Genomic DNA, 14,297 nt, shown 5'->3' on the forward strand with positions numbered 1-14,297 from the left:
CTCGAGAACGCAGACTCCCCCACTGTGAAAATCCTTTTTGCAGACTTTGCATGTGGCTACGCATGGATTTGGTCCTCGTCTTATCCATAATTCGTATTTGTCGTTTTCCAGCCAACACTCATTAAAACAGACTGACTGACGCAGAGGTGCAAAGCACGCCCCAGTGGAGAAATGTTTCTTTTAGCCTTTTTGACTCATTTTCTTTCTCCATCTGATCAGCAAACTATGCAATCAAATACTCATATGTTGTGAATGAAATACAGTTTTAAGCACCACATCCAAAATTCAAGCACTTTTGAAACCCTGAAAAGACAATATTAAAATCCAAGAAAGGATTTCAAGCACCTACACAAACCCTGCTTGCTGAAGTTTTTATAAAGTGTGTAAACTGGAAGGTAAGCCTCAGCTTTAGTTCGATTTTACAAGCTTTGAGCGTTGAAAAGTTAAAGCACATCACTGCACAGCATTGGTTTCAGCTGTAGCTCAATAAAAAGGTGGCGTTTTCAGCAGGGTGATAACTTTTTTGGTTCACAGCCATCTTCTGCTTATCCTTTGCATGGTTGTGGGGGGATTGAGCCTAGAGGCAGGATACACCCTGGACAGGTCACCAGGCTGATGCAAAGCTAACACTGAGAGACACACTGTAACGCACTAACTGCATGTCTTTGGGCTGTGGAAGGAAGCTGGAGAGAAACCATGCAAACAGCCACCGGCCATTTTTTGTTCCTGAAATAATTCTTGTATCGTGTGCAAGCAGAAATTATTTCGGTTTTCTATAGAAATAATGAAAATAGTATGTTTAGAAATGTCGCGTTGCAAATTCTCTGCTCTGCTAAAAAAAAAGCACTAGGGGAAAAAACCCTTTTGTCCTCATTAAAGACAAAGTCAAATGGGACATAAGAGGCAAATATAACACTAATAGGTGAGTTTTATACAAATATGTGTTTAAAACAAAAACAGCACCTCCAGTTCTGCCAGTGGAGAAAATTTTCATGGAAGAATTTTATTAGCTTTTCCATTAAACGACAGATTTGGATCTAATAATACAACAGATGCAACTATCACAAACGTTATTGGTCAGACGTAGTGGCACAAATGAAAGTCACACTAGGTTTTGAGATTGACTGTAGTTCTGATAGTGTATTACCTAAATATACAGTAACTGGTTTGCACGTTTAGGACAAATATCTTCTCAAAGTGTTAATAACTGCTGAGAAAAAGACAAACAGCTGGACAAAGTGGCCCTTTTAAAAGAAGCATATGAAGTGGAATACTTTATATTGATAGATATAAAAAGTATTGATTACAGTGGCTGTTATATGTGAATGGCAGATTTAGATACTGACAAGTTGAAATAATAATTTTACCATAAAGGTGAAACTTTTCCTGTTCCTAATGCAGTTTCATGACTCTGGTTTCATCTGGACACTCGTCCATACTTTCAGGGCAGACCCGTGGCACTAATGTTAATAATAACTTGTCATGTAGTCAACTACTGCTTCTCTTAAAACACAATATATGAAAATAAACGTTATTTAAAAAGGAAACCAACAAAGAGGACTCTGCGGGTTGTTCTGTCAACTGTGTAATCTGCGTACAGTTACCAGACCTATCCAGTATTAGTTAGTATCCCTGTGAAACGGAGATATTTGGCTTTGGGGAGCTTTACTGCCTTACATCTGGCTACATGCCATTAGACACAGGAAATTCGATGCGTTAACAAACAGACAACTCAACTCTCACCTGTCTGCCGAGTGCTGCGCCGTGTATGTCATCCTGCTGCTGCTGGGCAATGGTGACACCCAGAACCAGGGTGTGGACCCCACAGGACACAGTGGTGATGAGCACAATGGGAGTCAGTCTCAAAGGCAGAGTCAGAAAAACCGAAAAACTGAAGAAAGCCTGCCAGCCTACGGTGTCGCTGGCCTGGTGGAAGCGAGCATAATTCAACCCCAGGTAGCAGAATATCTGAGCGGCTATGAGCACCCACAGGGCATAGGGCAACACCCGCCGGGAGATGCGGTCTGGCAGCAGCCCAAAGCGGCACAGCAGATAGAGAATGATATCTGCTGCCAGTCCCACTGATGCCACTAAAACAGAAGCCAGCTTATCAGCGGTGTAGACCACAGCACACATGAGGATGATGTAGCTGTCGAACAGCGCGGCAAACACAACGAGCACCAGCAGCGTTTCGTGTCTCTGCCGTCTAAAGTAGGTCTGGTAAAGATTCTCCAAGGACTCGGGCGCAAAGGTCAGGCGCATGAAACGCGGCAGACAGAGGCAGCATCCCGAGGTCCGCACCGTGACCTCGTGTGTTCGCCCCACTGCCTGCCCGGGGTCAGAGGGCAACGTCACAGAGCAGTCTGCTGAATACTCAGCAGAATACTCGGGCTCAGAAAAGGCTCGGTTCCGAGGCATGGTTTACATTCAGCTGCAGCTCCCAGTCTTCTTTCAAAAACAATGGAAGCATAAATCAAACACCGACCGAAGTCTCAGGTTCACATCCTGTGAGGGAAGCCCACACGTGTGGACAGCAGACTGTCAGGACACTGGAGAGACGTCCTCTCTGCATCCACAGTCACTCCATCCAGTGAGGTCACTTGACGTGCTTAGCCTTCTCTCATAGGTCCAATCTGAGCACGCCTACTCTTCATCATCGTGATGTCCACCTCTGGTTTTTCAGCTTTGCAAATGGGACCGTTTCACCTGAGCCCGGTCGTCTCCGTAGGCCACATATCAAAGTTGGACGTATTAACATTTACTCCGCTGATTTTCTTTGTGTCACTGCCTTCATTCCTCCGCTTTCCATAAATCTCACATGACCTGAATAAAGAAACACAAAGTCACCAGAGAGCAACAGGTAGAAGTGTCACGCTAACTTTTTTAACTGCTCTTTTTCCCGGGTGGAATCATTACACAGCAGACATCTTTAATGGCTTTAAATGACAAGAATCGCAGGGAGAACATTTGAACTTATTTTGGATTTTCTCTCACGCAGTCACATACACATACACGTCGCTAATATTTGGTTAAATGTCCCTTAGCAAGTTGCACCTTGACTACATGCTTTCGACAGCCATGAACAACCTTCTGGGTGGATATTTGACCACTTTTCTTCTCTGCTGAACTGATAGAATTCATTTCAGTTAGGCTTTTAAGTATAGTCCACGGCGCTTCTCAAATGTCTTGTACAGCAGTTCCAGGCCTTCTCAAATTCACTCACTTTCCAGTCCTTGTCCCTAAACTTTTTCAAAGTACGGCTTTTTGTTTGCTAATCTGCTTATCTTAACACTGAACTACGAGGCACTTAGCTTAAGGGATGAACAGCCAACTATTTTAACCTGCAAACTTAATCCATGCACTTTGCTGCACCAGATGCGTTTACATATCTGGTGTAGCAAAATATGTAAACAATATTTTAGTTGAATCTATGAACAAAGGCAAAGATGGATACCAGTTCAGCTCACGGGTGACCGCGTCACTAAAGGCTATAGGTCTGAGTGTGACCCACAAAAGTGATTACTAAAGCACTATTAACTGCAAAATAATGAGCTGTGTGCCCTAAAACATGCAGGGGAAACAAAAGAAGAAGAAGTGGTTACACAGCAAATGAACAGCATGTGAAAGTCAAAGCCAAAAGTTTATCCACGGAGGCAGACGTCCGCAGCCGTGTGACGGTGCAGGTTGGGTGTTTGGGGCTGCTGCTCAGTCAGGAGCCGTGGGGATCTCCGCACAATGGATACGAATGTAGAAAAGTAGTGTCAGAGTTTGATCCAGCACACAGTACCAAAAGGCTTTTGGACAGTGCCTTTATTTTTTCGGCATGGCAACGATCCCGAACACATTACAAATGCACAACATAAAACTGTGCGTCAGAGACGATCCTCCAAACTCAGACTTTAATATCATGAAGCAGTGTGTGAGTACGAAGAGGAACTTTGGGATGTCCTTCTAGGAGCCCGGAGAACTATTTCTGAAGACTGCGAACACATTTTAAAAGCTTGTTGATGACAGCTCACCTGTGCTGACGAATAAAGGCAGTCATACAAAACCTACGAAGCTCTGTTTGCTCTCTGGACTGCGTGTTTACACGTCTCAATAAATCCCTTTGTAACAAACTAACCGATGCACAGCGACAGATGGATGATTGTTCCCTGGGCTCGCACCTCTGTTAAAGGCAGGCGCTGTGAAACGGCCACATTTTGGCGTTAGGGTCTCTCCACGCTAGAGCGAGGCTCTCCGCTGTGGGCCTACCTTGTTACATGTTGCGCTCCCACAGGTACACATGTCGTAAAACCACACTAAAAACAAACAAAAGCCAGTGGGCTTGTGTTGCCTGAGGACATTTCCACGTCCACGGTACTCGCAGTGACAAAAGGGGTTCTCGGGTGGCACACGGTAGCTGTCCAACAAACCTTTCTCTGTGGCTGCGTTAGCATCTGTGTCTTTCGAACGGAAACTTATCTGGACGTGATTTCCACTTCGGCTCTTCGCGTGTGCTTCGTGTTCACCTGCTTCACTGCAAGCTCTCCGTGGAGCTGATGCACCGCTTACCGTGAAAGCATCCGTCTCCTGTGGGTGCTAACGTTATTCCCCTCACACAGATATCAGCTGCCGGAGCCCCGCACGAGACCGGATTCACGTGAAGATGGAAACAATCACTGAATCTAACGAGTCACAGAAAGTAGCCGCGGCCGGTGGCTCCGCCCCCTCCCCCACTGTTCTTAACATGAATTATTATTAATGTTATTTTTATTATTTATTTCATTATTATTATTATTTTACCTCGGATGTTTTCCGCAGAAGACACGGAACAGCTTTATCACGAGCGCAACCAACGAGGCTTCTGGTGGCTTACAAAATAAAATCACTGCTCGCGAACGTTGACGCAGGAAAGAGCAGAAGTATGATTGAAAGCTATGTGAATAATGCTCTACAGGCCACACAGCAACCCTAAAAACAAGCACCGTTTGTGTAAAATATTTATTTCAACTGTAATAACGATAATAATAATAGAACTTGCTATACAGTAAAATAAATGATCTTGTTACACTCAGAGCTTTGTCTTACCTGGAAGCCTTTTTCTCGGCTCCTCAATTTTTTTTCTATCCACTAAATCAATGCATGACAGTTCATAGTTCATTCAAAATGTAAGGCAATATGAAGATATCAGTGAAACCTAAGTGTTGAACAGAAATGCACCTGCCGCTCAGCTGATAGAGCAGGTTGTCTGCCAATCTCAGTCCACCGTTCCCCTGACCACATTTGTTTAGGTGAGACACCGAGTCCCTCCCCAAGTACATGACCTGGAGTGTAAATGTTAGGAATGACAAAAGTGATGTAACTGGCTTGATTCAATTCAGTTTTATTTAGATGATGCCAAATCACAAAAGCATTCACCTCAAGGTGCTTTTTGATGTATTCTCCAAGAGTTCCCACAACAATACAGAGAAAACCTCAACAATCAAACAAGACCCCCTTTGAGCAAACACTTTGGGGACACTGGGAAGGAAAAACTCTTTTAACAGGAAGAAACAGTAAGAAGCAACACCAGGCTCAGGGAGGGGCGGGGCCATCTAACCTGACCAGTTGGGGGTGAGCTGAGGAAGACAGAGCCAAAGATCAATAATCTCTGAGACAGAAAGGAAGAAAGCACCATACATTTCATATGTGCACTGAAAGATCCTGATCAAAACTACTCCAAGATTCCTTGATAACCTGGACGCCAGGTTAATTTAACATTCAGAGTAAGCCAAGCACAATAAAAACTGAGTGAAACTCTTCAAATAAACCATTTTTTACAGATGATCAGTTAGCTGTTCTCTTTCAAGAGTTTCTCAGATAAAAAGAAGGTTGGAGATTGGCCTGTAACTAGCTAGGACAGCTGGTCAAATGATGCTTTTTAAGTAACAGTTTAACTGCTGCCATCTTGAAGGCCTGATACGTAGCTGATTCATAAAGATAGGCTAATAATATTTATGGTTGAAGCATTAATTAATGAGAGGGCTTCTTTGGAGAATGTAATTACTAAAGTTAACTCAGAAAGATCTATTGGAGAAAGGAAAGGGGATTCGAAGGGGGAAACAGGCAAACACAAACAATCCAACTCTCTCTCAGAACAGGCAGGCTCACCACAATGCAGGGAGTAAATTTAGGGAAGGTCTATACAGAGGAGATAGAAGACAACATCAGGTCTGAAGACAAAAATCATCCAGGTAGACAAAGTATTTAAAGAAGTACCAAGGGACATCATTCACGAGGGCCTGAAACACTCTGGACCTGTTCGTAAGACCAACAGGCATCACCAAAAACTCAAAGTGGCCCAGTTGAGTGTTGATGGCTGTCTTCCACTCATCCCACTCCGTTATCCTTACCAGATGGTAACCACACAAGGGCGTGCCCACAGATGGAGATGGGATGAGTGTTCTGTGTTGCTGGACACACAGTATAACAAAGGGGTATACGCCAGGCTATGGTAGATTCAAGTTGCACGCAGACTGTAGTCCACCAAAATCTGGTTCGGCCGGAGAACTGTTAGAGGCAGAGTGGGTGGAGGTTAGGTGTGTGCATGGGGACGTCTACAAATCTGTTTTGATCAGCGTCTACCACCCTCACACTGACGGGTTGGTGGAGTGGCTGAATAAGACTTCAAAGTCCAGTGCACCACACAAATGCTTCTGGGGTGGAAGCAACCTTAGGTTAGGGTGAAGAGAACGCTGAGGTAGTATATCCTGCAGAGGGTTAACTGGAGACAGAGCTGGGCTTACTAGGACAGTTTGTTAAGCCAGAGGCAAGCTCTCCAATCACGTGGAGCCAGCCGAGTTACACTTCCTGGGTGGAAAGGACGTGATGAACATGACCTGAGTCCGCTGAGTCCACCAAATCCATAAGTTGGCTGGATACTTCTGTCATGAATACTGGAATGGACTCAAATGCAGGGCTTGGAAGAATCCCATGCACACTAACTGTGATTCTGAATTTTACCAGAAAATGCTATCCACAATTAAGCAAAAGGAGAAAATGGGACTCCAGGTGTCCAAGGGGAAAATGCACAACAATCCAAAATTCTCTGTAGGGCGCTCAGAGAACAGGCTCCCCACACTTCAGGGAGGAATTCCAGGGAAGGTCTATAGAGGAGTGGGAAGTAGGGATGAGAAGACTGAAACAGCTGTTTTGACACTGTGTTGACCTTCCAAAGCACAGATGTTTCGAAACATTGCTCAGAAGCATGGTTCAAAACACCCAGATCACGTGACCATGACAAAACACGATGGTGCACTCCACCCCAGTTATGGCAGGTGGCGTACCTGCTGCTTCGACGCATTCCTGGGACAAGGATTCCCATTTTTGAATAAGCACACTTATTGATGCTGAGCCTTGTAATGACTGCATTCATGTTTTTGATATTACGGATTCAGTTTATCACACGTGCACGTGTAAAACCAAACAATACCTATCTCTCATTATTTAGCTGTAGACTGTGAAGACTAATATGACTTCAATTACTTAAACACTAAACTCCAAAGTTTAATACAATTAAATAGATAAATAAATAATATACAGATATCTTATTTGAATGATTACTGTCAAGAAGAAAGAGGTTGGTGGGCGAGCTCAATTCAATCATATCAGCAGAGAGAGAGAGCGACACAGTGTGCCGTTCATTAAAAGTTTTCACCTCTGACTCCGTCAGTTCTTTAGTTTTTTGTTTTGTATTTTCAACAGAAAATGTTATTTGCAGCATCAGGTGACTTCATCCTCACTGTAACCTGTTACTCACATACTATGCTGACATAAATGATGTATTTAAACTGTAAGAAGAAAAGCTAGAAAACATGTTTATTCTCACTGACACTTCTGGGGTGAATATGTTATAAACAACAGGAGGTTTGCAGGGTGACTATAACCAAAAGTCCAGACTTGCAGTGAAACATCGTGCCATGCGTTACAAGACGCAGCATCCACAGCAGTATGGAAAGTTCCTTCATGGTTCAGATGTTGCTCACCAGTGATTTAAAGATGTTGCCACGGACCCGGGGACTCGGGGTCCGTGAGCAGTGTGGACGTTTATTATTATCATCATTATTATAGCATATGATGTATGTTTGCTGCACTGTGCTGTGTTCTTGTGTTCCATGCTTGTGTGTGTGTGTGTGTGTGTGTGTGTGTGAGTGCAGCAGTGACACTCCCAGGCCTGGTGGGTGTGGCCCTGCCAGCTGGCTGGTCACGCCCAGGATCTCACACACCTGCTACTGATCAGGCTCGTCGGGGAGCTGCTTAACAGAATGATGGAGCTTCCTCTGGCGCAGGATCGTTGAGTTAGACTCCATGTTAGTGGTTCTAGTGCTGTTAAGTGTATGCCTGCTGGAGTTGGTGTCGTAACGGCTGCGTCTGTTGTGTTTTCCTCAGGAGGAGAGCGGAACACAGGACAGCAGGACGCACGGGGTGTGCGTAGGCACGGGAGCAGAGAGCACGAATACCAGCACTTAGGACAAGGCACAACACAGGAGTTGAAGGAACGCACTGGAGATTTATTGTGTGTACATTTACCTTACTGTAAATAAACGCACTGTTCATATTTGCACTGAGTCCAGCATTTGGGTCCTTTCTCCAACATCCCCACGGCTTGCCCTGGCAAACCGTGACAGATGTGCAGGAACTGTAGAGGAATCATGTCTTAAACTTAGTTACAGCACTTTCAGAAAGACATCTACTGTAGTGTCATGCATTATTATAAATGTAAACATTATTATGAAATGATCAGATTAAAGAGGGATTTCAGGAAACACTGTTAAATGCTGAGTTTCTATCTGAACAAGATCTGGCATGTGATTAAAGTGATGGATGGTTGCTTTTACATTGTGAGAGAAGCCAGTTGAGCCTATTAATAGATTAAATGCTGTCATTTTTAATGCTTACATACATCTTAAAATCACCCACAATAATTATTTTATCTAAGCTGAGCACTAAATCAGACAGAAGCTCTGTGTAAGATAGAAAACAAATGAAATGGTCTTTTGAGTTTTACAGTTAGGGTGGACAAGGCTAAGCATCAGGCTTCTGAATGAACTCAAACTCTGTCAGAGTCTGTGGTTGACTAATAAACTCTAAGTGGAAGATTGCTCCCCTCCCTGCTTCGAGGATTCTGACAATTTGTATAACTCTGGGTGTTGATTCATTTAACCTAACATAATTATTCTGCTGTAAGTAGGTTTCTGTGAGGCAGATCAAATCAATTTGTTGATCAATTATTTTTTCATGCAGTAATAGAGACTTGTAAAACAAAGACCTAATGTTTAATAATCCACATTCAACAGTTTTACTCTTTGGTGCAGTTGTGAATCTATATTGTTGTAACAAACCCACGACAGACCCAATGTCACGGTCCTGGCTCTGTGACCCAGTGTTTTCTGTTCTGTATTGTTAATCTTTGATTTCTTGATGTATCTTTGTTTATTCTTACGTTTTGGTTCTGTGTATCCCCTCTAGTGTAGTCATGTCTCTGTGTTAAGCCCGCGTCTCTGAGTCCGTGGTCTAACCCTATCTCCCTCTGTCATCCTGTGTGGTTCCCCTGCATCTTCCAGGTTAGCTTTATTCTTAGTTTTCCCAGTTTAGGTTTTGTCAGTTCTGTTCTCGCCACCCTCGCCCTTTTGTTGAATGTTATCCTCCTTAATAAAGCTCACTCTCATCAGAAACCGTGTTTGCACTTTGTGTCCTTTAATAATTTACACACGGCTTGCCCCGCTGGCCGTGACAGTACGAACCAGCCACCATGGACCCTGCAGCATATTCGACCCACCTGGGGCTACGGGAGGATATTACAGGGAGTGCAGAATTATTAGGCAAATGAGTATTTTGTCCACATCATCCTCTTCATGCATGTTGTCTTACTCCAAGCTGTATAGGCTCGAAAGCCTACTACCAATTAAGCATATTAGGTGATGTGCATCTCTGTAATGAGAAGGGGTGTGGTCTAATGACATCAACACCCTATATCAGGTGTGCATAATTATTAGGCAACGTCCTTTCCTTTGGCAAAATGGGTCAAAAGAAGGACTTGACAGGCTCAGAAAAGTCAAAAATAGTGAGATATCTTGCAGAGGGATGCAGCAGTCTCAAAATTGCAAAGCTTCTGAAGCGTGATCATCGAACAATCAAGCGTTTCATTCAAAATAGTCAACAGGGTCGCAAGAAGCGTGTGGAAAAACCAAGGCGCAAAATAACTGCCCATGAACTGAGAAAAGTCAAGCGTGCAGCTGCCAAGATGCCACTTGCCACCAGTTTGGCCATATTTCAGAGCTGCAACATCACTGGAGTGCCCAAAAGCACAAGGTGTGCAATACTCAGAGACATGGCCAAGGTAAGAAAGGCTGAAAGACGACCACCACTGAACAAGACACACAAGCTGAAACGTCAAGACTGGGCCAAGAAATATCTCAAGACTGGTTTTTCTAAGGTTTTATGGACTGATGAAATGAGAGTGAGTCTTGATGGGCCAGATGGATGGGCCCGCGGCTGGATTGGTAAAGGGCAGAGAGCTCCAGTCCCACTCAGACGCCAGCAAGGTGGAGGTGGAGTACTGGTTTGGGCTGGTATCATCAAAGATGAGCTTGTGGGGCCTTTTCGGGTTGAGGATGGAGTCAAGCTCAACTCCCAGTCCTACTGCCAGTTTCTGGAAGACACCTTCTTCAAGCAGTGGTACAGGAAGAAGTCTGCATCCTTCAAGAAAAACATGATTTTCATGCAGGACAATGCTCCATCACACGCGTCCAAGTACTCCACAGCGTGGCTGCAAGAAAGGGTATAAAAGAAGAAAAACTAATGACATGGCCTCCTTGTTCACCTGATCTGAACCCCATTGAGAACCTGTGGTCCATCATCAAATGTGAGATTTACAAGGAGGGAAAACAGTACACCTCTCTGAACAGTGTCTGGGAGGCTGTGGTTGCTGCTGCACGCAATGTTGATGGTGAACAGATCAAAACACTGACAGAATCCATGGATGGCAGGCTTTTGAGTGTCCTTGCAAAGAAAGGTGGCTATATTGGTCGCTGATTTGTTTTTGTTTTGTTTTTGAATGTCAGAAATGTATATTTGTGAATGTGGAGATTAACTTATGGCTGGAGCACGAGGGGAAAGACTTTCGCCAAGCCATAGCTAATTGGCTACAGCGCTTAGTTTCTGGTCTCCCCTGGTTGCTCAGCTTACTTCACCCGCTCGCAGAGGCTTTCTTTCTGGACGAGCTTCACTTTGTTTGTCCGGCCTCTACCTCTCGCCTAGCAACTACTGTTTCGCTGCCTGGCCCGACTAAGGATATTCTGCCCGGCCCGTCGACCCAGCCTTCGAACAGGAAGCGGCAATCGCGCCGTCGACGCCCCTCGCCACAGTCGGACACCGGGATTTCAGAGCAGCCGGCTGTGGTGAGTAGGAAGGACAATATTACTGGTTTGAACTGTGGGACTGTTTACTCGGCGGTTGTGGTCTGTACGGCAAAGGACAATAAGAACTGCTTATCAGCTGTTCAGTCTCCTGCTAAGCTGTCTTTACTTCTTTACCGCTGGAGGGTCCGAGGGGCCCGTTCAGCAGTCGCCTGCAGTGCCAGGCCTGCAGTGCGGCTTCCGTGCCATCGTCTGCGGTTCCATCGCCTGCAGCTTTCACGCCGTCGCCTGCAGCGCCGCCGTTAGGGACTTCCACGCCGGTCCAGCCTCTGCCTCGCTGTCTGGTCCAGCCTCTGCCTGAACCACCTCGCCTTTGCCGGCCACTTTCCAGGCCTCTAGCTGGATGTCATCACCGTCGATGGTGGCTCCCTGAATGAGGTCGCCGCTCTCTTCCGTGCGACCGGCCTCCGGACCTCCCTCGGTTTAGGTTTTGTCAATTCTGTTCTCGCCACCCTCGCCTTTTGTTGAATGTTATCCTCCTCAATAAAGCTCACTCTCATCAGAAGCTCAAGACACTCAAAGCGCTTTACAACACCACTATTCATTCACTCTCACATTCACACACTGGTGGAGGCAGCTACAGTTGTAGCCACAGCTGCCCTGGGGCAGACTGACAGAAGCGAGGCTGCCATATCGCGCCATCGGCCCCTCTGGCCATCACAGGTAGGCGGTAGGTGAAGTGTCTTGCCCAAGGACACAACGACCAGGACAGAGAGAGCAGGGATCGAACAGGCAACCTTCCGGTTACAAGACGAGCTTCCCAACCCTCTGAACCACAGTCACCTCCTGATGCATAGCCACCAGGTCAGCCGCTATCCGGGATCTGTCACAACATGACTGGGTTTTGGCACCACTTTAGCAAGGACCCAGACTGACAGTTTTTCCAGCACGTGACTGTTTTTATGTGTGCAAACCAGTGTGCATCACATTTATTGGCAGGCTTTTCAGTCCCACTCTCTCCAGCCCAATGCTCCTCTCCTTGGGCAGCTTTCCAGTTGCCTTCAGTGCAGCAGAAAGCTCTTCTATCCAGTCCCAGCATCCTACTCATAGGGGAGACATGATTAGGATATGGAGAACAGCTGTGTGGATCAGCCTCCCCTGACACACACCCAGAGCCCACTGCTCCACCCCTCTCTGCAGCTGCCACAGACCACAGGCTGTATGACCAGAGGTTAAACAGACAGAAGGTCACACAACATGAGGGAGGAAGCAACAATGAAAAGAGGGAGATGCAGACAATATGTCCACAGAAGGAGATCGAGGCAGCATCTGGGACCTGTGAACAGATACAGGCATGTTCAAGACCCTTGTGATGGGGAAGAGACCAGGCAGCTCATTGTCCTGCCAAATATACGAGAGTCAACACAAACTCAGGGTGGCATTTCAGTCTGATGAGGAGGAGCCATTATTGGCCCACAGTGACTCAAGAGAAACACTTGTGCACCCTGGGAAGCCCCAGCAGCCTAGACCTATTGTAGTGTAACTAGGGGAGGATTCAGGGTCACCTGGTCCAGCCCTAACTATATGCTTTAGCAAAAAGGAAAGTTTGAAGCCTAATCTTGAAAGTAGAGATAGTGTCTGACTCCTGAACCCAAACTGGAAGCTGGTTCCACAGAAGAGGGGCCTGAAAACTGAAGGCTCTGCCTCCCATTCTACTTTTAAATACTCTAGGAACAACAAGTAGGCCTGCAGAGCGAGAGCCAAGTGCTCTAATAGGGTGATATGGTACTACAAGGTCATTAAGATAAGATGGGGCCTGATTATTTAAGACCTTGTATGTGAGGAGCAGGATTTTGAATTCAATTCTGGATTTAACAGGAAGCCAAAACAGGAGAAATCTGCTCTCTCTTTCTAGTCCCTGTCAGGACTCTTGCTGCAGCATTTTGGATCAGCTGAAGGCTTTCAGGGAGTTTTTTGGACATCCTGATAATAATGAATTACAGTCGTCCAGCCTGGAAGTAATAAATGCATGAACTAGTTTTTCAGCGTCACTCTGAGACAGGATATTTCTAACTTTAGAGATGTTGCACAAATGGAAGAACGCAGTCTTACATATTTGTTTAATATGTGCGTTGAAGGACATGTCCTGGTAAAAAATGACTCTATTATGTAGAGGTTTGATTCCCAGTCATCGTATATTTGTTACTGCCCCCGTGGCGGTTTTATGAGGAACAATGGGGAAGAAGAAGGTTCCAGTTTTGTACAGAGCCCCCTTGCCCTTGTACTCTGTGAAAGTGGACCCTGACACAGGGCTGGTGATCAAAAAGTATATTCCATGTTCTGTTCTGATTGGATTAGCCAACACAGGCATGGTGGCTCATAACAGACAAATGGTGCACAGTGATCATTTAACCAGAGGATCTACAATAACTTTAGTCAGAGATGGAGAAAGAGATAAAGCAGACAGGAGAGGAAGAAGAGAAGAACTGCAAATGACATGTAATGTGTGTTGATAAATTATGTGTTTTCATCATGTGAAACATCCTGAAAAACAAACTAACTTGTGTTATTAAAATGTTGCATGAAAATCCAGGCCAGTTTTGTGCAGGATAAACAGATTAGCTGTGTGAGCGTGTCTGCAGATGCTCAGACTGTCCCAGCTCATGGCATCTGGATCTGTTCACAGCAGCTTACTTTGATCTGCATACACACAGCTCTATAAACGCTGAGGCATTTGTAATGAAATAAGATCTTTCTCCACATTTGATCTTCATGTTCTGCCTCCTACATTTAATCTACTGAGGTCACGTTTGAATAATTAGATTTAAAACGAAATGTAAAATTAGGATTCAGCTTAATCTAAATGATGAGCATGGACATTATAATAAAATGATACATTTTATATCAAATTTTATTCAG

At 45.1% G+C, this 14,297-nt stretch overlaps 1 protein-coding gene across 5 annotated transcripts in view; it reads right to left on the minus strand.

Annotated features, from left to right (window-relative positions):
• The window catches only part of adcy3a (adenylate cyclase 3a), a 67,276-nt gene extending 62,188 nt beyond the window's left edge, over positions 1–5,088 (minus strand). The window contains exons 1-2 of one of the 5 annotated variants that reach the window (XM_076889667.1): positions 5,071–5,088; positions 1,744–2,823 (exon numbers count right to left, since the gene is read on the minus strand). In XM_076889667.1, the coding sequence (XP_076745782.1) occupies positions 1,744–2,418 (675 nt within the window). In that variant the 5' untranslated portion in view covers positions 2,419–2,823; positions 5,071–5,088. The other 4 variants (XM_004569111.3, XM_004569108.3, XM_004569110.5 and 1 more) reach the window with 4 other exon arrangements.
• Positions 5,089–14,297: the final 9,209 nt, after the last annotated feature.

Source organism: Maylandia zebra, linkage group LG11 (assembly GCF_041146795.1).
Source record: "Maylandia zebra isolate NMK-2024a linkage group LG11, Mzebra_GT3a, whole genome shotgun sequence".
NCBI classification, from domain to species: domain Eukaryota; kingdom Metazoa; phylum Chordata; class Actinopteri; order Cichliformes; family Cichlidae; genus Maylandia; species Maylandia zebra.